At 45.0% G+C, this 25770-nt stretch overlaps 1 protein-coding gene and 1 long non-coding RNA gene across 2 annotated transcripts in view; both read right to left on the reverse strand.

The window, feature by feature from the left end:
- The window catches only part of LOC140915208 (scavenger receptor cysteine-rich domain-containing protein DMBT1-like), a 194593-nt gene extending 187659 nt beyond the window's left edge, over positions 1-6934 (reverse strand). Inside the window, 1 exon segment of the mRNA XM_073354781.1 lies at positions 6868-6934. Within this exon segment, the coding sequence (XP_073210882.1) occupies positions 6868-6934 (67 nt within the window).
- Positions 6935-17934: 11000 nt separating this feature from the next.
- Positions 17935-24083, reverse strand: LOC140915375 (uncharacterized). Its single transcript, XR_012160142.1, has 3 exons — positions 23819-24083; positions 20345-20468; positions 17935-19173 (listed from the first exon to the last, which is right to left on the reverse strand). It is a non-coding gene; the product is annotated as an uncharacterized lncRNA (long non-coding RNA).
- Positions 24084-25770: the final 1687 nt, after the last annotated feature.

Consider the following 25770-nt stretch of genomic DNA (forward strand, 5'->3'; position numbering starts at 1 on the left):
GCAGAAAGGAGGAAGATTGGGGAGAGAGATGGCTGGATAGATTAAAAAAGCTAGGCTGGTCATAAGGACGGATCATCAATATCGTTCATATTTCATGATCATAGAATCATAGAATATCAGGGTTGGAAGGGACCTCAGGAGGTCATCTAGTCCAACCCCCTGCTCAAAGCAGGAACAATCCCCAATTAAATCATCCCAGCCAGGGCTTTGTCAAGCCTGACCTTAAAAACTTCTAAGGAAGGAGATTCTACCATCTCCCTAGGTAACGCATTCCAGTGTTTTACCACCCTCCTAGTGAAAATGTTTTTCCTAATATCCAACCTAAACCTCCCCCACTGCAACTTGAGACCATTACTCCTTGTCCTGTCCTCTGCTATCACTGAGAATAGTCTAGAACCATCCTCTCTGGAACCACCTCTCATCAGGTAGTTGAAAGCAGCTATCAAATCCCCCCTCATTCTTCTCTTCCGCAGACTAAACAATCCCAGTTCCCTCAGCCTCTCCTCATAAGTCATGTGTTTCAGACCCCTAATCATTTTTGTTGCCCTTCGCTGGACTCTCTCCAATTTATCCACATCCTTCTTGTAGTGTGGGGCCCAAAACTGGACACAGTACTCCAGATGAGGCCTCACCAATGTCGAATAGAGGGAAACGGTCACGTCCCTCGATCTGCTGGCAATGCCCCTACTTATACATCCCAAAATGCCATTGGCCTTCTTGGCAAGAAGGGCATACTGTTGACTCATATCTAGCTTCTCGTCCACTGTAACCCCTAGGTCCTTTTCCGCAGAACTGCTGCCTACCCATTTGGTCCCTAGTCTGTAGCTGTGCATTTTTGGGTTCTTCCGTCCTAAGTGCAGGACCCTGCACTTATCCTTATTGAACCTCATCAGATTTCTTTTGGCCCAATCCTCCAATTTGTCTAGGTCCCTCTGTATCCTATCCCTGCCCTCCAGCGTATCTACCACTCCTCCCAGTTTAGTATCATCCGCAAATTTGCTGAGAGTGCAATCCACACCATCCTCCAAATCATTTATGAAGATATTGAACAAAACCGGCCCCAGGACCGACCCCTGGGGCACTCCACTTGACACCGGCTGCCAACTAGACATGGAGCCATTGATCACTACCCACTGAGCCCGACAATCTAGCCAACTTTCTATCCACCTTATAGCGCATTCATCTAGCCCATACTTCTTTAACTTGCTGACAAGAATACTGTGGGAAACCGTGTCAAAAGCTTTGCTAAAATCAAGAAACAATACATCCACTGCTTTCCCTTCATCCACAGAACCAGTAATCTCATCATAGAAGGCGATTAGATTAGTCAGGCATGACCTTCCCTTGGTGAATCCATGCTGACTCTTCCTGATCACTTTCCTCTCATGTAAGTGCTTCAGGATTGATTCTTTGAGGACCTGCTCCATGATTTTTCCGGGGACTGAGGTGAGGCTGACTGGCCTGTAGTTCCCAGGATCCTCCTCCTTCCCTTTTTTAAAGATTGGCACTACACTAGCCTTTTTCCAGTCATCTGGGACTTCCCCCCTTCACCACGAGTTTTCAAAGATAATGGCCAATGGCTCTGCAATCACAGCCGCCAATTCCTTTAGCACTCTCGGATGCAACTCGTCCGGCCCCATGGACTTGTGCACGTCCAGCTTTTCTAAATAGTCCCTAACCACCTCTTTCTCCACAGAGGGCTGGCCATCTATTCCCCACATGATGATTTATAGCCTACAATCAAAAGTATTTGTAACCTAACTGTGCACATAGCTAGCCTATGAAGCCACTGAGCTTTCCCCTTCCTCCCCCATTGCTTGTTAAACCAGCATGTTGCATCTTGTCTTAGCTCATTTTGTAAGCTCTTCAGGGAAGCTTATAATGTGTTTGAAGCCACTATTGTAATAAAGATAAATAATAATTTTTAAAATATGTGTGTCCACAAGGTGGTGCTAAATCTTTTAGCTCCATGAAAGACATTCATTCAAAATAAACCATCCAACAAAAGATGATTTTCTTTTCACTGAGCATGAGTTTTTCTTGGAAAAATCAACTGACCAAGGGACAATACCACTATTAATTCAGCCATTTCTCTCTCAAACATATTTAGAAATAACTCAAACAGCTATAACGTTAAATCTAGTATAGTTTTTATTGATGTCAAATAGCTAGAAAAAAATAATTTCTAAAGACTTTGAACACGTTGGCCAAACATATTCTTGTTCCTTGGCCTCTTCTTGGTTCCAGCGTTAAACTACATAATCTGTCTCTGCGCAGGGCCTGATTCTAATCTCACAAAAGTGAGAAACAAGATATGCTCCATTTAAGTCAATTGGTTTTACTGGTCTAAAGTCAGTATGTGAGATCAGAATCAGGCCTATCTTGTTCATAAGGGGCCTGTCACCCTGACATACTTCAGCTGGATCCAGCTAAACTACTGGTGGTAGCTATGTCATTTTTAAAAAAGAAGCTATATTCAGTTAAAGTGGTGAATATTGGATCATGCTATGGTGAATATTACAATAAACAACAATAGAATGTCGCTAGTACTATGAATTAGACATATAAAGTGGTTCCATACCCACTGCTTCATCAACAAGTATATTGCTTTATTAGCAAGTAGTGATTTTGCAGGGATCAAATATTCAATCTCCCCAGAAATGCATGTTAGTGGATGATCATTTTAACAGTAGTGGGAAAACCAATCAGAGCCCAGACTAGACAATTCCCATCTTTGACGGGGCTGGAATATTTGAACAAGGCAGTAACTCCATATATCTCACCCTTGAAGATCCAATTAGATTACTTTGTGCAATGGGTACCAAAACAGTCGATGTTACTATTAAGGTTTAGTTGTTTGTACAACTGTCTAATAGTTCGGTGTAATGCTTTAACAGGTAAGCAGCTTTCTTTTGATTTAGGTTTGATACTTCTTAAAACAGCTCAAAGCACATGCATTTATTTTCCATTTTATATACTAATTGCAGTGTTATAAAAACAGGAAACATCTCAGTCATTCAGAACACATTCGAATAAAAAATGGGCTCTAACCATTAAACCAATCTGAGAACCCACCAAACTTTGGGCAAGTTCAGATTCAGATCCAAAATCCATTATTTGAGTCCCTCTCTGTAGTGAATACACTATGGAAAAATTTAATCTTGCACCCTGACTTTGCGTGACCGTGCCATTGAAATGGGAAGTAGTGCTGTAACACAGTGTCATCTCCAGCAGTTCCTTTTGGAGTCTATGATCAGAATCAGACATAGGGATTTGGGCAACACTAGCCTTGCCTGCCTGTTTGTTGCCTCTTCCCCACATTAAAAGCTGAACAAGCTGACTTGTAATGGGGGTCAGGGCTCTTGTTCACTCATTGTATTAGCAGGTATTAAAATACTACGTAAGGCTGGTGAAGGTCTACTGACTGTGTGGTGTGGCCTTCAGTCTTGGGGATCATAGTCAGCTGACACGTTAAACCAGCTGCACTGGGCTTGGGATAGAGAATCGGAGAGCCATAACTGGTTGTTGGTTCTCATCATTTCTTCTTTTCTGCTCTGTTGAGTGGCTGATGGGGGTGAGGGGTAAAGGAGCAATCTACGTGATTTTGTGACTGGATGTCACAGTTTTATAGGGACAGTCCTGATATTCAGGACATTTTCTTATTTAGACACCTATTACCCCCCACCCCCATTCTGATTTTTCATACTTGCTATCTGGTCACCCTAGTCTGCAGGAAAGCAGTGGGATGCAGTTGGAGACGCAATGCCCCTATCATAAGCTTATACTGATGGGGCTGATTCAAACACTGGCATTTAAAAATTGCAGGACACAGCGCAGGGTCCATTTCCACAGCACATTTCCAATTTATAATCAAATACAATATTCATTACAGTTAGCTATCCAGTGCCACAGTTGGGACTGTCCTAGCGCAAATGACTGCAGATATTGGCCAAATGCATCTAATGGAAATGTTTGTTGTTCTCTTACCCAGAGAAGTTACTCCAATAAAAGATATTACCTCACCCACCTGGTCTCTCTTACAGAGAAGTGCTATAGAATTTAATAGAAAATTATACCCTATAATTTTAACTGTTCTACAGAGTTTAATAGGGATTGATATTCCTATTATAAATTTCTATACGATTCATAAACCTATAGAAAGGACATCACTACTATTATATTTTATTATTTTTAGAATAATCTCTAGCAACCCCGATTACATTCCTATAGAATTATGTAACCCTATAGAGTATTCCGTATGGGATATATAATTAATAATTACACTTACATCCAGGCAACTCTATTGAAGTGTATTCCTACTGGTAAGGAAAACATTCCATAATCAATATCTTTATTTCATGATCAATTTGTTCACACTTACCAAATCATTGTGCACTAAACCCATACCCAGCCAAGTTAGAAGGGTGGTGTATGTTTTTTGTTGTTGTTTTTAGTTAACTGAGCACAAAGAAAGAATGACTGAATCAATGTTGCAAAGCTGACAATATTATTTAAGCTTGAAAAAAAAATCAAAAATGGCTCAAGTAAATTGTACCAAAATTTCCCACGAATAAAAATGTTGGCCTGAGACTAAACACAAAATAATGTATCCAATTTCCCACCTCCCAATTTCTGAAAAGGTATCACCTCCGGGGGTTTTTCTTCTGGTCATGGACCCATAATATCTGTACCTCTGAAGCTGCCAAATAAATGCTTCAAGTAAACATGTCCCTATTTGCAAGCAGCGTGTACAGTAAGGATAAATTTAGCTACAGATGCACAAAGAGCACTAGCAAAACTGCTCATTTATCTATAAACACATCAAATTTGGTTATACAAACTCCTGTTTTTGCAACTTTAAAGTCTCAAAATCCTCAGGGTCAAATTGTAAATTTGGAATCAAAGCACAATGCTATTGGTAAATTAAAGGTCACCGGAAGTTATTTTTTCAGTTCTCTGGCACTTTCCAAAAAATAATAATGAAAATCTATTTGAGTTGACCTGAAACTGAAAGTGCTAAAAAAAATTATGAAAATGACCTATTTTGGAGGTTTGGAGGTTGTGGTTTGGAGCATTTTTAAACTAAAAGCAAAGGAAATAAAGGGCTAGATTAACAAACTAACAGGGGGGAGGATGGTGGCCGCTTCCTTATGACCTTTAGTTCAACAGTAGGGCGTGCCCTCAGAAAGTGAGACACCCACGCTCAAGTTCCTGCTCCAATGACTAATTATTTATACAAGTGGAACAGTGCAAAAGAAGAGCGTGCACGAGCCCCACACCAAATGTCCCCTATCTCAGTTCCTGGGGTGCTCTCCTGCAACGGGGGAGACAAATTCAAATCCCTGCTCCAAGTCAGGCAGCAAGGAGAATTGAACCAAGAAATACCACAGCCCAGGTGAATGTCCTAACCACAGAGCTAAAGATTAAGTGAGACGCCACTGCCTGCTGTCTCGTGCGAAAAATACAGAGATGCCTGAAACAGCCAATGGCATAATGCATAGAGAGCACTGCTAAAAACCTCTCCTGGCCACTGGGAAGCAGTGGTGGAGGGATTGGGTAGTAGTGGGGAGAGCTGAGAAGAAGAAGAAACTGGAAGAAGCTAGAAGAAGCAGGGACAGTCGGTGGGGGGAGGGAGATGTAGAGAAGCAGAGGAGGAAATAGAGGATGTGGGGAAAGAGAGAGAGAGAGAAACACAAAAAGAATGGAGAAAGAAAGGAGCTAAGTCAGGACCTTCAAATAGTTGGGAGGCCAGCCACCTGTTAAGCAGGGAGCACAGAGGTTGATCAGATCCCATGATTTGTAGGTTAGGAAGGATATTTTAGGTTAGTTAAGGAGCCAGACTTCAAAGTTGCTCTGCTTCATGGTTACAATTAGAGTTCAACATATATCCTTATTCCCCTGTTATAATCATTCAAAAATACACTGAACGGATAAACACACGCTATCGCACATTCACCCTTCACAAATCTCATTTAACCAAGGGCCTGATGTGAATAGAAATAACTATAATGCTGCTTAAATACTAGTTATGAAAATCACCCACACTATATCACCCAAAAGTCCAAATTCTATAACATGAGCGTGACAGGATTGTTTAGAATAGGGTGGTTTAACATTTTGAACCAGTTACCCAAACTAATGACAGGATGAGAAGAAAGAAAATCACTCACAAAGGGGAAGATGCCAGCATACTGGTGTGTAATAGTTCATTTACCCCAAGTACACTCTGATAATTTCACAATTCTATCTTATTACATTTTGTTAAAATGTATTTAATAAAACATTAGCTGGGTGGTTCAATGTGCGCCTAGAAGTATTACTTTTGCAGCACTTGAAAATAAATATGCCTTTTAGCAAGAGAAATCACATTAGTCCTTAATTTGCACCCTGAACACCAAGATTTGGAGACATCATGCATCCGATGAAGTGAGCTGTAGCTCACGAAAGCTCATGCTCAAATAAATTGGTTAGTCTCTAAGGTGCCACAAGTACTCCTTTTCTTTTTGCGAATACAGACTAACACGGCTGTTACTCTGAAACTTACAGGCTATTGATTGACTTGATTTTAATTGTGGCACAAGCCACTAACACAAAACACTAGGTGGTGGGAGCAAGGTTAATTTCACCATACTAAGCAGTTTATTTAAATGGTTCAAATAATAGTTACAATTAACTAGTTTATTTGACTCACATTTTTCAACAGAGCTGTGCTATTCAATGTAGCCCTACACTGACACTACCTTTAAACTTTGCACAAAGCTCCCATTGGCATGACTGGGAGTTCTAGATGTGGACCCAGTGAAAGTGAGCAAAACATGTCTTTACATTTTTGTAAGAACGACCTTGCAAGAATAGTAGGCATTTTACCTGTGGTAGTCTGCAGAGTTCCAGAAATTGTCAGGAACATCCAAATGAAGATCATTGTGGCACCCATCTTGTGAGGGCTCCTGAGGAATGGAGCAGCAGAATTTATAGGCTCTGACTATGGAGGGGTGTGGCTCAACAGTCTGCTCTACATCTACAGTAAATCAATACAAAGTGAATTCCAAAGGTGATTTAATTTCAGTCACAAAGGAAGGTGTGTTTAATTTGTTCCCCATTTCATTTTATTTTTATAACCTCATGGTCTCTGACGGAAGACAATATTTAAACAATAGCATTTCACGCTTCTTGAAGGAGAACTTTTGGCATAAATTATCCCACTTAAGTTTGACTCATGTATGAATCAAAAGTTGCCTTTGGTGTCTCTAGAGTAGATCCAGGTGCTTTATTCTTCCCAGCGACTGCTGTTGGCATGAAAGGGGGAGAATCTTTGAGACCATAGGAAGTGGTGGGGTAGCCTTTCCCCAGGAAGGAATTTTTCATGGTGTTTGAAGGGTCAATCAGTTGTCTGCAGTACATAATTCAGGAACATAAAAATAAAATAAAAATCACAAAAATATTTGGCAGTAGTTTATTTAATATTTTATTAGTGTCTTATTGACTTGACATTCTGGGGTTCGCCCAGGCCAGTAACAGATTCGGTCACTGTTTGCCTTGTAATCATGGGTGTCTTCTGGCTGTGCAGCTTTGATCCAGAGCTCTGACCCCAGCAACCTGCTCACAGCCCACTAGCCTCACACTGGCTTTGCCCAACTTGGCTAATCTTCGAAGGCTGAACTTAGTATCTTTGAGCCCCAAATTCACCCCCAAATCACCCTACTGCAGGATCAGTCCCTCTCTCCGGACCGTCACAGAGAAACTATTAAGTTTGCAGCCCCTACAGAGACAGTAAAACACTCATTAGTAAAAAGGCTCGTTTATCAACCTGAGATAGAATTTTGGGTTTGACCTTTTGATACTCTTATATCTTATACTAATGTGTATGAACAAAGACAGTGTGTGTGTTGCTTCTGCCTAGCCAGATGGGTTTGTTAGTATAATGGGAACAGATCAGAACCAGTTAAAATTTTACAGGGTAGGGTGGGAGTGTGATCTATGAGCATATAGTGGAAGGCTGCCTGGCTCTTCTCTTAAGGCAAGGTCAAGCAACCAGTCGGGAGGAGCAAAGCGGGATTGGGGGGAAGGTATAAAACACTGAAAGACCAAAGAAATGCTTGTCCCTGACCGTAGCACAACCTCACTCCTTACCACTCCCGTGGGGTCAGGCCTGCCGACAGCAATTCCGGGCCCCAGGGCAAAACAGTCAAGGAGCACCTGCTGGTGCCCAGTGAGCTGCTGGCTGCACTGCTGGGTGCGCTCTTCTGGCACAGCCAGGGCTTCCACATGCCCCTCCGGCTGCCTTCGCCGATGACGATGCCACCCCGCGCACACCTAGAGCATATGTGCCGACTTCCAGATTTCCTGGAGGGTGCTCGACTCCCCGCTCATCCAGACCCCTTCCCCCAAATGCCCAGCCCCACCCCACTTCTTCCCACCCGTGTTCCACCCCCTCCCCTGAGGGCGCCCCATGTACAACTGGTGCCTCCCCATAGTGGGGGGAGGGCACGATCTAAAGGGCAGGCCACGTGGCCCCACCTCAGGGCCACTGCACTCTCCCTGCCCCATGTTACCTGCCGGGGGGGCTCTGTCCTCCCGCTGTGCCTGCCCCCCCTCCCCCAGCACCTTTTGCCGCTCTCCCTGGCAGGCAGGAGCCCAGGTGGGAGGCAGGAGAGAGCCGCTTTTAATGTTGGCCCCTCCAGGCTGCTGTTCTGCAGCCCTGCCCGGCAGCTGCCTGAGAGAGCCTGGCTGGGAAGGAGGCAGCTTCCTCTCCCTGCCCGGCTTGGTTGCCAGGGAGCCGGCACCCGAGCCGGGAGCAGAAGTCACCTCCCCTGCCAGGCTCTCTCAGGCAGCCACCGAACAGGGCTGCAGAACAGCGTCTCAGTGGATGGAAGGGGCTGGTCCAGCCCCTTCCACTCTCAGCATAGCCATGCATCACCCAGGCCCGCCCCCACCCCACCGCTTCCCACCCCTTGCTCCTCCCCCCAACCCCAGTGCCTCCAGCACCCTGCTAAACAGCCGACGGCAGCGGGCGGGACGCACTGGCAGGGACAGTGATGAGCTAATTGGTGGGGTCCACCTCTGGTGAGAGGTGCTGTGGCGGGAAGGAGGAGTCCACCGGCAGTTAGCACCCACGCAGCGCCTATGCCTAGGAGCCCTGCGGCCGGCCTGGGCGATTTAAAAGGGCCCGGAGCTCCTGGCCACTGCTTTCACAGAAGCACCAGCGGCCAATTGCCAGGCCCCTGGGCAATTGCTCCCTTTGCCGCCCCCAGCCCCAGCAGCGGGCTTGCATGAGGTACAAAAGAGGTGGGATGAAGACCCTGGACCGAAAATGGAACATGACCATAAGATTCATAAGTTTCAGAGTAACAGCCGTGTTAGTCTGTATTCGCAAAAAGAAAAGGAGTATTTGTGGCACCTTAGAGACTAACCAATTTATTTGAGCATAAGATTTGGTGAGCTACAACTCACTTCATCGGATGCATACTGTGGAAATTGTAGAAGATCTTTTTATATACACACAAAGCATGAAAAAATACCTCCTCCAACCCCACTCTCCTGCTGGTAATAGCTTATCTAAAGTGATCACTCTCCTTACAATGTGTATGATAATCAAGTTGGGCCATTTCCAGCACAAATCCAGGGTTTTAACACGAACGTCTAAGGGGGGGGAGGGTAGGAAAAAACAAAGGGAAATAGGTTACCTTGCATAATGACTTAGCCACTTCCAGTCTCTATTCAAGCCTAAGTTAATTGTATCCAATTTGCAAATGAATTCCAATTCAGCAGTTTCTCGCTGGAGTCTGGATTTGAAGTTTTTTTGTTGTAAGATAGCGACCTTCATGTCTGTGATTGCGTGACCAGAGAGATTGAAGTGTTCTCCGACTGGTTTATGAATGTTATAATTCTTGACATCTGATTTGTGTCCATTTATTCTTTTACGTAAAGACTGTCCAGTTTGACCAATGTACATGGCAGAGGGGCATTGCTGGAACATGATGGCATATATCACATTGGTGGATGTGCAGGTGAATGAGCCTCTGATAGTGTGGCTGATGTTATTAGGCCCTGTGATGGTGTCCCCTGAATAGATATGTGGGCACAGTTGGCAACAGGCTTTGTTGCAAGGATAGGTTCCTGGGTTAGTGGTTCTGTTGTGTGGTATGTGGTTGCTGGTGAGTATTTGCTTCAGGTTGGGGGGCTGTCTGTAGGCAAGGACTGGCCTGTCTCCCAAGATTTGTGAGAGTGTTGGGTCATCCTTCAGGATAGGTTGTAGATCCCTAATAATGTGTTGGGGGGTTTTAGTTGGGGGCTGAAGGTGACGGCTAGTGGCGTTCTGTTATTTTCTTTGTTAGGCCTTTCCTGTAGTAGGGAACTCTTCTGGGAACTCTTCTGGCTCTATCAATCTGTTTCTTCACTTCCGCAGGTGGGTATTGTAGTTGTAAGAATGCTTTATAGAGATCTTGTAGGTGTTTGTCTCTGTCTGAGGGGTTGGAGCAAATGCGGTTGTATCGCAGAGCTTGGCTGTAGACAATGGATCGTGTGGTGTGGTCAGGGTGAAAGCTGGAGGCATGTAGGTAGGAATAGCGGTCAGTAGGTTTCCGGTATAGAGTGGTGTTTATGTGACCATCGTTTATTAGCACTGTAGTGTCCAGGAAGTGGATCTCTTGTGTGGACTGGACCAGGCTAAGGTTGATGTTGGGATGGAAATTGTTGAAATCATGGTGGAATTCCTCAAGGGCTTCTTTTCCATGGGTCCAGATGATGAAGATGTCATCAATATAGCGCAAGTAGAGTAGGAGCGTTAGGGGACGAGAGCTGAGGAACCGTTGTTCTAAGTCAGCCATAAAAATGTTGGCATACTGTGGGGCCATGCGGGTACCCATAGCATTGCCGCTGATCTGAAGGTATACATTGTCCCCAAATGTAAAATACTTATGGGTAAGGACAAAGTCACAAAGTTCAGTCACCAGGTTAGCCGTGACATTATTGGGGATAGTGTTCTTGATGGCTTGTAGTCCATCTTTGTGTGGAATGTTGGTATAGAGAGCTTCTACATCCATAGTGGCCAGGATGGTGTTATCAGAAAGATCGCCAATGGATTGTAGTTTCCTCAGGAAGTCAGTTGTGTCTCGAAGGTAGCTGGGAGTGCTGGTAGCGTAGGGCCTGAGGAGGGAGTCTACATAGCCAGACAATCCTGCTGTCAGGGTGCCAATGCCTGAGATGATGGGGCGCCCAGGATTTCCAGGTTTATGGATCTTGGGTAGTAGATAGAATATCCCAGGTCAGGGTTCCAGGGGTGTGTCTGTGCAGATTTGATCTTGTGCTTTTTCAGGAAGTTTCTTGAGCAAATGCTGTAGTTGCTTTTGGTAACTCTCAGTGGGATCAGAGGGTAATGGCTTGTAGAAAGTGGTGTTGGAGAGCTGCCGAGCAGCCTCTTGTTCATATTCCGACCTATTCATGATGACAACAGCACCTCCTTTGTCAGCCTTTTTGATTATGATGTCAGAGTTGTTTCTGAGGCTGTGGATGGCATTGTGTTCCACACGGCTGAGGTTATGGGGCAAGTGATGCTGCTTTTCCACAATTTCAGCCCGTGCACGTCTGCAGAAGCACTCTATGTAGAAGTCCAGTCTGCTGTTTCGACCTTCAGGAGGAGTCCACCTAGAATCCTTCTTTTTGTAGTGTTGGTAGGGAGTTCTCTGTGGATTAGTATGTTGTTCAGAGGTATGTTGGATCTCTCTGGTCACTCGATCTCAGACCTAAAGGTCGCAATATTAAAACAAAAAAACTTCAAATCCAGACTCCAGCGAGAAACTGTTGAATTGGAATTCATTTGCAAATTGGATACAATTAACTTAGGCTTGAATAGAGACTGGGAGTGGCTAAGTCATTATGCAAGGTAACCTATTTCCCCTTGTTTTTTCCTACCCCCCCTCAGACATTCGTGTTAAACCCTGGATTTGTGCTGGAAATGGCCCACCTTGATTATCATACACATTGTAAGGAGAGTGATCACTTTAGATAAGCTATTACCAGCAGGAGAGTGGGGTGGGAGGAGGTATTTTTTCATGCTTTGTGTGTATATAAAAAGATCTGCTACACTCTCCACAGTATTCATCTGATGAAGTGAGCTGTAGCTCACGAAAGCTTATGCTCAAATAAATTGGTTAGTCTCTAAGGTGCCAAAAGTACTCCTTTTCTTTTTATAAGATTCATAGATATTTAGGTCAGAAGGGACCATTATGATCATCTAGTCTGACCTCCTGCACAACGCAGGCCACAGAATTTCACCCACCACTCCTACAAAAAAAACCCTCACACCTATATCTGTGCTATTGAAGTCCTCAAATCGTAGTTTAAGGGGTGGGACTGTGGGCGTGCATTGCAGGTATATTTGGGCCTGCTAAAAGGAGGAGGTGGGAATCGGGACACAGGGTAAATGCTCTGCGGCGTCAGAGCTAGGAAGGGGGACTAACCCCAATAAACATTGCATTGCCTGAACTTCAGATTTCTGGTCCTCTGCTTTCTGTCTGTGTGACAAGGACCAGGGGAGAGGGTGAAGGGAAAGTCCTCTAACACACTCCAACCTGTTAGCTGTCTATAAGCACACACTTTGCTCATCTTACATAGCACGGATGTTTTATAATGAAAGCAAAATAAGTTTATTATTGTACTGAAGAACAAGGACTAAGTTATACCAAGTAAAAGGGATAAAGGCAGAAACTGTTACAAGCAAATAAAAGTGAAAATATGCTTCTAAAAGACTCAACCTTAACCAGCAAGATACAGTCATGGTTCAAGATGATTTCTCTCACTCAGTCTCCTTTCCAGCTTTTTTCTGGCCAGGACCCATCACAGAGATCAAATTGCTTGGTTCCTTTGCTTCCTAAGGTAAAGGATAAAGGAAACCTCTCTCTCTCCCTCTGTTCCTCATATACCCAAAAGGATTGTGTGTGTCTGATAAGTCAGGAAGGCCTCCTGGGGATCCAGTCTCCTGTCTCTCTCTGGGGTGCAGGAACCATGTTAATTCTCTGTCTCTTGAATTCAGGATCAGGATAACCACTGCTGGCTTAGTGCCATGGCATTTTTTACTGCTAATATGTAAATTGAGGAAAACCCACATTCTTTTATTTAGGACAGACCTGTTTAGGACCTTTACCTAGATTAGGCTGTCTGGTCTTAAACATTGGTTAGTAACATCATACAGAGGGAATTCATAACTTCACATATAACATTAACACATGGATTTTACAATGACATTAATACTCAGCATGTTATTGGTTTTTATATGATAACCTACACAATACCTTTGGGATAAATATCATAAGAACAGTGTTGGGTGCAGTGAATTGAATGGCTCTAATGAGTGACAGCATGCCCTATGGCTGTGGGTAACAAGGGCTCTTAGGATCACATTACTAACAAGATTTTAGGGGGAAAACAGACTTTGGAAACTGTCTGCAGGGCTCCCCCACATTTTCACAACTATTGACATGGACACTTTTGCCCCAGTCAATGTCACACACAAATTCATCCTTCCAAAGACCATGGATCATCAGAGGGTATAAGCTTCAATGGCACTGCCAGTGACAGTGAGATTGGGAAAATCATCACAGTTAGAGGTATGCAAAATGTTTGCAGTAAAACCTATAGCCAACATAAACTCATCTCGTTTTGGTCTGAGCTTTGACTTGAGTCTATGATTTAAAAAAATGTTGAGAGAAAGATTTCCTAAATTGCATGAACCTTTCCAGAGAACCTGGATCAACTGACTTATTTGCATGAAAGTCATGGACAAATCTGTGGATTTTACACAAAAATCAAGTGAAACCCAGTGATTTTCAATTAGACTCTATGTTCATTGAAACCTGAAATGAAGTGTAGAAAAGTAGAGGTTGAAATGAAATTTAAACTTAATTTTGTATGAATTCCTCATTGAGTTTAGTATAGCTACAATCACATTGTCAGTTTAAATATGAATTTTTCTTATGCCATCAGACATTGCTTGGGCCATGAACAAGGATGCACCATACCCATCTATTATACTGTTTGCCAGAATGTCTATTTTGTGTTTCTATAGCTTTTTTTTTTTTCTTTTTTTTACAAAGACAAGTTGTTGGCCTCTCACTCAATGCCCAACATGAAGGGCCAGTAGACTGATTTTTTGTCTGGTCCCATCTGACCTGTTGGCCTGGGGTGGCCCTATCCGGAATTAAAACGCCTGCTGGCATAGCTCTCAAGGTCATAGCCACACACACGCCTTAATATCATTAGCCAACCTCTTTATTTTGGGAGCACTTCCTAAGATACACAGTTTTACAGCCATCTTTTGCCATCCACCAACTCAGTCCCAAAAAGTTAAATAAATTGAGACTCAATTGTGCAGATCACCAGGAGGGTTCCGAGGCTCAGGGGTGGCCCATGGACCACATGCTGATAAGCCCTATTGTAGATGATGTGGGATTATGGTCGAGACCCTGAGATGGGTGTAAAATGAGTACAGTTGGACTGAAGTCAATGGAGATGCACTTACATCAGCTAGAGATCTAGCTCTGATTACACAGAATGTGCTTGATTTTTGTTGTTTTTGTAATGCTGTATTCTGCACTTCCTAGGTGAACATGGTAAAAAATGGTTGGTGGACATTCATTGGAAATCATGGCCTTTGGTTTCCGTCACATTTTACAGGCTGCTCCTGAATGGGTTTGGGTTACAATAATGTTTAGTAAATGTGTTATTTCTTGCGCGCTCCGAAAAGTAATAGGTGCCTCCTGAACCACATTCAGCTATGGTCTCTGCCCTCCACAGCACACAGTCCAAATTCAACAGGCACAGCAGTCGAGAGTCAAAAGGGACAAAAGGAGAGAGGAGGCTAAAAATATTATGGTGAAAAGACCACATGCACACTAGGCAGTGGCGGATTAATGATTTTGCCACCCCTAGGCCCTGAAATAATTGCCGCTCCCACCCGGCAGCTCCCCGCGCCCCTACCCCAGCTCACCTCCGCTCCGCCTCCTCCCCTGAACGCGCCGTCGGGTCCTGCTTCTCCCCGCTCCCTGCCAGCACTTGTGCATGAAACAGCTTCGCGTGGCTGGGAGGGAGGAGGGGGGAACACAGCACGCTCAGGGGAGGAGGTGGGGCCGGGGCGGGGATTTGGGAAAGGGGACCAATAGGGGCAGGGAGGGGGTGGAGTTGAGGCAGAGACTTTGGGGAAGGGGTTGGAATGGGGGCGGGGAAGGGGTGGAGACACGAGCTCCCCCTGGTGCCGGGGAAAGTTGGCGCCTCTGGCTGCTCTTACAAATTTGCCGCCCCTGAAAATTTGTCAGCCTGGGCATTAATACGCCACTGACACTAGGCCCTGGTCTACGACGAGTTTAGGTCGAATTTAGCAGCATTAGGTTGATTTAACCCTGCACCTGTCCACATGACCAAGCCTGTTTTGTCGACTTAAAGGGCTCTTAAAATCAATTTCTGTACTCCTCCCTGGCAAGGGGTTTAGCACTAAAATCAACCTTGCTGGGTCGAATTTGGGGTAGTGTGAATTTGGGGTAGGGGTGGAGTTGGGGCGGGGAAGGGGGGGACACGAGCTCCCACTGGTGCCGGGGAAAGTTGGCGCCTCTGGCTGCTCTTACAAATTTGCCGCCCCTGAAAATTTGTCAGCCTGGGCATTAATACGCCACTGACACTAGGCCCTGGTCTACGACGAGTTTAGGTCGAATTTAGCAGCATTAGGTTGATTTAACCCTGCACCTGTCCACATGACCAAGCCTGTTTTGTCGACTTAAAGGGCTCTTAAAATCGATTTCTGTACTCCTCCCTGGCAAGGGGTTTAGCACTAAAATCAACCTTGCTGGGTCGAATTTGGGGTAGTGTGGATGCAATTCAATGGTATTGGCCTTCGGGAGCTATCCCAAAGTGCTCCATTGTGACCGCTCTGGACAGCACTCTCAACTCAGATGCACTGGCCAGGTAGATAGGAAAAGCCCTGGGAACTTTTGAATTTCATTTCCTGTTTGGCCAGCGTGGCGAGCTGATCAGCACAAGTGACCATGCAGAGCTTGTCAGCACAGGTGACCATGGAGTCCCAGAATCGCAAAAGAGCTCCAACATGGACCCAATGAGAGGTACTGGATCTGATCGCTGAATGGGGAGAAGAATCCGTGCAGGCAGAACTCTGTTTCAAAAGACGAAATGCCAATACATTTGCCAAAATCTCCAAGGTCATGATGGACAAAGGCTACAACAGGGACACACAGCAGTGCCGCATGAAAGTTAAGGAGCTGAGGCAAGCCTACCAAAAAACAAAGGATGCAAACGGTCGCTCTGGGTCAGAGCCCCATACATTCTGTTTCTATGATGAGTTGCATGCAATTCTGAGAGGGGGGCCCTACCGCTGTCCCACCACTGTCTGTGGATGCCTGCAAGGGGGGAGTCTCATGCAACAGGGATGAGGATTTTGTGGGTGAGGAAGATGAGGAGGAGATAGCACACAGCAGGCAAGCAAAGAATCCCTTCTTCCTAGCAGCCAGGAACTGTTCATCACCCTGGAGCCAATACCCTCCCAACCCGGGCTCCCGGACCATGAAGCCAGAGAAGGCACCTCTGGTGAGTGTACCTTTGTAAATATAATACAGGGTTTAAAAGCAAGCGTGTTTAATGATTAATTTGCTCTGAAGACTTGGGATGCATTTGCAGCCAGTATAGCTACTGAAAAAGTCTGTTAACGTGTCTGGGGATGGAGCGAAAATCCTCCAGGGACATCTCCATGAAGCTCTCCTGGAGGTACTCTAAAAGCCTTTGCCACGCAGTGAGGGGAGGCCCGTTCATGCTGAGCTGTTTGCGTTTAGCTGAGAGGGATCTTCCCTGACACTAGCCATGCGGTTGTGTCTGGTGGGGGTGGGGGTGAAGCAAATGTGCTATGTAATGTGAATAGCTTGATTCAGTGTGAAATAGTCTTCCCTTTGTACTCTAAAATGTATCTTTTTAAAATATTCCTCTCCCGTTTTTTCCTCCCACAGCTGCAAATGTTTCTATGCTCCCCCTATCATCTCCGTCCCAAAGGCTAGCACAGATTAGAAAGTGAACAAAACTGCACTCGCAAGGACATGTTCTCAGAGCTCATGCAGTCCTCCTGCACTGAAAGAGCTCAGCAGAATGCATGGAGGCAAACAGTGGCAGAGACCAGGAAAGCATTAAATGAACACAATGAGAGGAGGGAGGAGCACGCTGAGAGGAGGCAGGATGCAATGCTGAGCCTAATGGGGGAGCAAACGGATATGCTCCAGTGTCTGGTGGAGCTGCAGGAAAGGCAGCAAGAGCACAGACCACCTCTGTAGCCCCTGTATAACTGCCTGCCCTCCTCCCCAAGTTCCATATCCTCCTCACCCAGATGCTCAAGAATGCGAGGGGGGAGGAGGAGGCTACAGGCACCAGCCACTCCACCCCAGAACAACAAGCAACAGAAGGCTGGCATTCAATAAGTTTTGAACTGTAATGTGGCCTTGTCCTTCCCTCTTCCCTTCATCCACCACCCCATCCAGTGCTTCCCTCCTCCCCCACCCCTCCCGGGCTACCTTGTGAGTTTTCCCCCTATTTGTGTGATGAATTAATAAAGAATGCATGATTTTGAAACAATAATGACTTTAATGACACTGAAAGCGGTGATCGAAGAGGGGAGGTCAGCTGGCTTACAGGGAAGTAGAGTCAACCAAGAAGGTGGGTTTTCATCAAGAAGAAACAAACAGAACTGTCACACTGTAGCCTGGCCAGTCATGAAACTGATTTTCAAAGTTTCTCTGATGCGTAGGGCGCCCAGCTGTGCTCCTCTAATTGCCCTGGTGTCTGGCTGCACGTAATCGGCTGCCAAGTGATTTGCCTAAACCTCCCACCCCGCCATAAATGTCTCCCCCTCACTCTCACAGATATTGTGAAGCACACAGCAAGCAGCAATAACAATGGGAATATTGGTTTCGCTGAGGTCTAACCAAGTCAGTAAACTGCGCCAGCGAGCTTTTAAACATCCAAATGCACATTCTACCACCATTCTGCACTTGCTCAGCCTATAGTTGAACTGCTCCTTACTACTATCCAGGGTGCCTGTGTAGGCTTCATGAGCCAGGGCATTAAGGGATAGGCTAGGTCCCTGAGAATAACTATAGGCATTTCAACACTCCCAACAGTAATTTTCTGGTCTGGGAAGTAAGTTCCTTCCTGCAGCTGTTCAAACAGAGTTCCTGACGATGCGAGCGTCATGCACCTTTTCCGGCCATCCCACGTTGATGTCGGTGAAATGTCCCTTGTGATCCACCAGTGCTTGCAGCACCACAGAAAAGTACCCCTTGCAGTTTACGTACTGGCTGCCAAGGTGGTCCAGTCCCAAGATAGGGATATGCGTTCTATCTATCGCCCCACCACAGTTAGGGAACCCCATTGCAGCAGAGCCATCCACTACGACCTGCACATTTCCCAGAGTCACTACCCTTGATAGCAGCAGCTCAATGATTGCATTGGCTACTTGGATCACAGCAGCCCCCACATTATATTTACCCACTCCAAATTGATTCCCGACTGACTGGTAGCTGTCTGGCGTTGCAAGCTTCCAGAGGGCTATCGCCACTCGCTTCTCAACTGTGAGGGCTGCTCTCATCTTGGTATTCTTCCACTTCAGGGCAGGGGAAAGCAAGTCACAAAGTTCCATGAAAGTGCCCTTACACATGCAAAAGTTTCGCAGCCACTGGGAATCATCCCAGACCTGCAACACTATGCAGTCCCACCAGTCTGTGCTTGTTTCCTGGGCCCAGAATCAGCGTTCCATGGCATGAACCTGCCCCATTACTACCATGATGTCCAAATTGCCAGGGCCCGTGCTTTGAGAGAAGTCTGTGTCCATGTCCTCATCACTATCATGATCGCGCTGTCGTCACCTCCTCGCCTGCTTTTGCAGGTTCTGCACATACTGCAGGATAATGCGCGAGGTGTTTACAATGCTCACAATAGCAGCATTTAGCTGAGCGGGCTCCATGCTTCCCGTGGTATGGCGTCTGCAGGACAGCAGAGTTGCAGCAGAAGCAGTGGATGACGATGGATTCCACGAGAATAGAATGACGAGAGGACCTGCAAGGTGGATTCATGGTACCAGGAGAGCAGAGCTGCAGCAGAAGCAGTGGATGATGGCGGTTAGCAGTATGGTGTCTGCATGGAAAAAAGGCACAAAATGATTGTCTGCCATTGCTTTCATGGAGGGAGGGGCGACTGGTGACATGTACCCAAAACCACCTGCGACAATGTTTTTGCCCCATCAGGCATTGGGAGCTCAACCCAGAAGTCCAATGGGCAGTGGAGACTGCAGGAACTGTGGGATAGCTACCCACAGTGCAATGCTCCGAAAGTCGACACTAGCCATGGTACTGTGGATGCACTCCACCGCCTTAATGCATTTAGTGGGGACACACACAATAAACTGTATAAAATTGCTTCCTAAAAATCGACTTCTATAAATTCGACCTAATTTTGTAGTGTAGACATATCTGTAGTGAGTCGAACACAGCTGGTTGGTGTTGTATATTTAGGCTGTTTTCTTCCTTACCACACTTCATGCCGACCAGATGGCAGAAGTAAATATTTTAGAGGGATTTGAATGTGGCAAGGATGGTGGCTTGGAAAACAGGCTTGGGAAGATTTCCACACAAGGGGAGCAGTAAAGAAGGCACAAAAACAAAAGTTGATGAAAGCAAGCGGGGGGAAAGCATAAAGGCTGGCACTGTTGCAATGGAATTGGGAAATGCAAAAGGCAAACAAACAGTCAGAGATATAGTTTCAAGCCTTGAAAGCAAAGCACAAGGAGCTTAATCTATATGTAATAGGGGACAGCCAAGGCTATTCTTAAAACTGCAAGTAAATAGGATGCTGGTTCTTCTGTGCTCAAATAACCATTTTTTTCACGTGAATAAGGAAATTCATGCATGAAAAAGATCATTACTCAAAATTCCCCTGTTTCAGACTTATTAGCAGGAAAAGGTACCAATACCGAGTGATTTTGCTGACCAATCACACACTGATTAGCAAAGCAAAAACAACCCAGAGGACAACATTTCTTCTCTCAAACTCTTAAAACTATTATGAATATAAATTAAATTAATAAAAATCCATTCACAAATGGTTCAAGCAGAAAAAAGGGCTAAATTGGTCAGGTAATTTATTCACAGTCCATAATTCTGCCAACTCTTTTCTTTAGCTCAGACCTTAAAGAGCTTGCAATTGCTTTCTCATGGTTTAGTTTTAGGAGAATTCCATTTTCAGACAAGCCCTTCATTGTCAGTGTGAATAAATAAATATATAATGAAAGATTAATGTTGGCACTTACTGTACTAAACGTGCTTTCTCCCTTCCAAGCCATGGTGTCTCCTGTAATATCTGGATAGATTTTCATGGGCACTTTCTTCTCTTTGGCTTTTTCTAATAACCATGAGGTCTTTTCCTTCACTGTACTGAAAAAGAAATTCCACAAAGTTTTGAGAAAATCCCTCTGCTGAAATCTCTGTTCTGTCAACATTCCCTGATGTTAAATGCAATTGATTATTACTACTAACTTTTTTCTAGTCACAGTGTTTTCAGTGGACTTCATGTGGGAACTATTCAAAGGGCACATAAGATTAACCAGATATTAACAGCTACAACTTTAAGAAAATCCCTGTTTGAAGACAAAATTCATGACCTTTGTAATGAGGAAATGGCCCCTTGACTGCTTATCAGAACACAGCTTTTTGATATAACATGGCTTTGGAAGTCAGCACTCTTGGGTTCTACTTTTTGGCTCTGCCCCTGACTTTGCTCTGCAACCCTGAGTATGTCACTGAGTGTGCAATGTTGCACCCAGTTCAATTCAATGGAAAAACTCCCTGTGATTTCAGTGAGGAAGGATCAAAGCCAGAATTTCATGTACTTTTAGGAGTAGCCTGACTTGGAATTTCTGATGTTAAAAACATGTACACCATTGGAATTCCCTCCTTTTAGTGTCTCTTTTTTTATATTGTATATGTTATGAAACCTTGATTAGCACATCAAGAAGTTTCCCTAAAGATAAGGTCATCAGGAGAATAGAAGCTCAGTCTATGTGAACAGATTTCACTGCAAACATACCAGACCATTGCTGACAACACATCAGCACTTTGTTTTCAGACCCACTTGATTGCAAGAAAAGTGACAGCTCAGAAGAGGTCAGAGCCGCACCTGCCAACAGAACATCCTAAAGTACATTGTACAATATCTGCTCTCATAATGCAAATATTTACCAGCATTTGGAATTACAAAGAATTGTGCTAAGAATACTGGTGCCAGTTAATTAAATCTGTCCTGTGCTGGATTTCAGTTGATTAATAAAGAACCATTGATTTATTAAATATGATGATTAATGATTAATCTATTGATTGAGCAAACAAACGTCTGATTTATAGCACCACTTATTTATGGATTATATTGTTCTATTACAATAGCCATATAAGAAAAGATCTCAGGTCAAAAGTGCCCCAGGGCATTGATCTGACTTCTGTACTCAATACCTTTATTCAGCATAGACAACTCCATCACATAAACCCATAAACATATCCAACGATTATCAAAGTAATTTGTAAAATTTGTAAAAGTCACCATGTGTTTGTGGACAATTCATAGAAAAAAAAAAGAAAGAAAAGAGCTAAATTCACTGCATAGGCTGGTGGACCCGATCTCCAGCCTGTGACAAACAGTCAGTCATGCCCAGTTCAGTTTGTAGCCCTTTTCTCAGGGCTCTGTTTATCCTTCAACACTAAGAAGGGAAAATGGAACAACAACAAAAAAGCAACAGTCCTGTTCTCAGCTCAGATTGTGAGACCCTCTGGCCTCTGATAGCTAATGGACTGGAGCAGTTCTCAGCCTATGGGTGTCTGCAGGGCTTGCCTGTCTTCTCACAGCCTTCTGCTGCAGCCAAAAGAGAGTGCATTTTTAGCCCTCCTCCACTGGTCCCAGGTAGCCTCATGGAGCAGGGATGTTCCTTTAGATCTCCTGGCTCAGATCCAATCACTAAATGTTGTCCAGCTGGGTCAGACAATTCCCAGCACCTGGACTGCTGAGCTTTTCTCAATAACAAGGTCACCTGCTTCCTGGGCCCTTAAAGGAGCAGACTGCCCCCTTACACTTTTAAAAAAAAAAAAATTGTTTACACCACTCTTGTCCTTACCTTTATCTTCCCCTTCTCCCTCTGCTTTGTCCATCCACCCATTCTCAAGCCTTGCCCTAACAGTCACTTCCTCTGGTCCTGTTCTTAAATCACTCAACATACCCTTCCTCTTCATTTAATTCCCACGTCGTCCTTGTTAAACAACTCTGCCTCCTCCTTTGCTAACTCATGTGCCTACTGTCCCCATGAGCTCTTCTCTAAGTCTGACACTCTTTGAAACTTCCTCCCCCATGCTCCTTTCCTCCAAGGAAAAGGGCTGAGATTGAGGGCAGTAGCAGGATTCCCACAGAAGATAAAATGCTAGGTGCAATATTCTGAATTGTAAAAGAATTTATAGCCATTTTCAAAGGAAAGGGAAATGCAGAATGATCCCAAGTGCCTGCTCAGATTAGGGCGTGGAGAGGCTGCTAGACCCGCAGCAGTGAGGTTCTGCCTGGGCAGCTAAGGAGGTTGGTAATGGGACAGGAGTACTGTAAGGGGCAGACCATCAATCAAATGTTGCCCCCCTCCTGACCTCTCAGGCCCCACCTACCTGTCATCCTAAGACATGCCCCCTGGGTATTACTTCCGGGGTCAAGACAGACACATGACCGGAAGGAGGAGGCTTGGTATGGAACTAACTGAGCCGATGCCACGTCATGAGCATATTTTTTTTTATTTAAAAGACACAGCTCCTTGAAAATAAACCAAGTTGCTCCATCAAAACTTTTATCTTACTTAAGCGCCCCACAGACCTTCAAACAGAAAACCAGATAATCACAAAGCCCTTTTCAATATATATTTCTATTTACAGCTACCAAGTTTTATATCGCATGTTTGTCCCCTCACCATTTTGTAACTTGATCCTTTTAGATTTCTTACAAATAGTCTTTTTCTTAAGCAGGATTCTGTAACTTTTTGTGCGGACCAGATGGTCAATATATTGCTGTAAGCAGGCATCTTCTGGTTTGATCATTTTCTTTAAAACACTGTCAGGGTCTCGACTCAATTGCACAGTATTTACCCTTGTGTTAAATTTTCTTGGGTTATGCACAGACATTACAAAGCATAACCTATGTCAATAACAGTGTTTAATAAGCTTTCCAAACACAGGTCATCGCACAGATCCCGGAGCTGCAGTTTATATCCTCCGAAATCCAACTCACACAGCCATGGTACCATTGGGCTGGCACATCTATTTCACAGTCCTCACAATCTTCTAAAAGCTTTTCTCTAAGGCAGTGATTAAGGACAGCATAAACAGCAACACGTACCATAGAACGCATGACTTTTTTACACTCATGATGTGGCACTGGCTCAGTTAGCTCCATGTCAAGCCTCCTCCTTAAATCTATATAGCCATGATCCTCGGCGTCTTCGTCAACGATTTGTACCAGCATCGAGCAAAAACAAGTTGGGCCCAGTTTGTCTTCGTTGCCTGATGCAACGCTGCCCCAGGCCTCTGGGTCTTCTAGAAAAGCATCATTGAGCCGTTGAGAGATTTTCAGAAAAGAAACAACTGTGGCCCCACTGCTTGGTTTTAGATTTATGCAACCCCACGTCGGTTCCCAACCCCATTACACCCCATCCTCAACCGTTACTTCTTAATCGTTCATTTATCTGAGCAACATCTTTCCCATTCACCTTGTCCACCAGTGACTCCCAGGAGCCACGGTTGCTTTCCTCCTCTAGGGGAGTGGATGATGAGAGGCCGTCATGCTCATTGGGCTGCCTCACGAGCGGTTGGGTTTTGGCGTCAGGTTCCGGCGTATCCATCAACTGCTGGGCCAAAGAGCTCCTCTTGGATGCTCCCTCCCCCTCCTCGGAGCTGTCGCTGATGTAGCCATTCCACCGTGGGCGATTGAAGGCTCTCGGAGCTAAAACAAAGTCCAAAGTTCTCATGGGGGTGGTTTCCTCTCAGCATTTCCGCAATTTCTAAAACATGCATTCTTGCAATGAAATGACCTTTTCCACGTGGCACTGGGACTTCCGGGGGTGTGCTGCACTTTGATTGGTAGAGGGTGGTAGGAGGGCTCTTAAAGGGGTCACCCCGCCCCAGAACTCCCCCCAGTTGGACAAATCCACTCTCAGGGAGCTCCTCTGTGGCTGAAACCCATCCCGATTGGTAGAGGGTGGTAGGAGGAGTTCTTAAACGGATCACACAACCCACTTCCAGACAGATCACCCCACCCCAGTACACCCCCCTGATTGGTCAAATCTCCTTTCAGGGCGACCCTATGGGGGGTGAAACCCATCCTGATTGGAAGAGGGTGGTGGGAAGAATTCTTAGAGGGTCACAGTACACCCTTTGCTTCCGGTCATGTGTCCGTCTTGACCCCGGAAGTAATACCGCCAAGGGGCAGGTCTTAAGGTGACAGGTGTGTGGGGCCCAAGGGGTCAGGGAGCAGGGACTATGTTTGATTGATGTAGGCCCCTTATACTACTGACAGATGGGTGTTAAGAGCAATGTAAAGAACTGCACAGCGGAACAAGTGCAAGATAAGAAGTTTGATTGGTCCTATAAAACCCAGGAACTATGCTACACATCTTTGAGTGCTGCATATCTATTAGCACTTTATCTAACCACTAACATATTTACATATATAGAGAACTCCTGTAACAGAGAAGTGGTTGAAAGCTGGGGAAAGGGAGGGAAAGCTTAGGACATCTGGCTGGGTTGTGAGGTAAAGGAGCTGAAGCTGTGGAAGAAGGAGTTGAGGGGGGAAACCCGGACCTAGCACTGGATTCTTTATTTCACATCCCTAGCAGCTACCCAGACTTCCTGGCTTAGATCCAATAGGTAGAGCAGCAAGAGATGATCTGATGCCACCAGCCCCTAGTGGCTAAGAGGAGTCACTGTAGAGAAACAATTGCTTCGTGTCTACAGCCTTTATGCCTACATGAGAACTTACCTGGTCTGCAGGCCAGAGTCACATGTGAGCTGCGTGGCTCTTGCTAGGTGTGGCAATCCAAGCTCATCTGGGTATTATAGAGTTTATACAATATAGAAAGATAACAAAATTAGACTCATATGAAGTTCATTGAAGCAAAGGAGTAGCTTCCAAAATAGAATGGGTTTGGTCTGGTCCTGAGACATTACATTGCATCCCCCAACACAAGTTATTCCTTCTTAGCATATGCTCAACGTGCCTGGGGTGGCACATCACCAGGATTCATCGTCAAATTTGGTCTGCTGGTTGGATCATTAGCTTCCCCGGCTTGCGCTGGGTACTAAAGGAGAGTGCAATGTGAATGCTGATCCCTACTCCCCATTTATTCCTTGCAAGCACTCTACATACTGAGTAACAATAAAATGAAACCCTGAGTTTCAACACAATGAGAGATAAAGGATCAGCAGGAATGGACAAGGAAGTGAAAAAATAATCTAGTGTCAGAAAGAGGCATACGTGAAACATTGTTTCAAATGTCGGAGCAGACAGAGAAGAGTTTAGGACAGACTGAACAATGAGCAAACCTCAAATGGTTCAGATAAACAACCGAAAGTCTGGGTATTTATATTAACTGTATTTGAAGCTCTTCTATCTGCATCATTAGTCAGAAATGTCAAAATAACAGATTTTTCCTGCAAGCTTTCC

Source organism: Lepidochelys kempii, chromosome 7, assembly GCF_965140265.1.
Source record: "Lepidochelys kempii isolate rLepKem1 chromosome 7, rLepKem1.hap2, whole genome shotgun sequence".
NCBI lineage: Eukaryota > Metazoa > Chordata > Testudines > Cheloniidae > Lepidochelys > Lepidochelys kempii.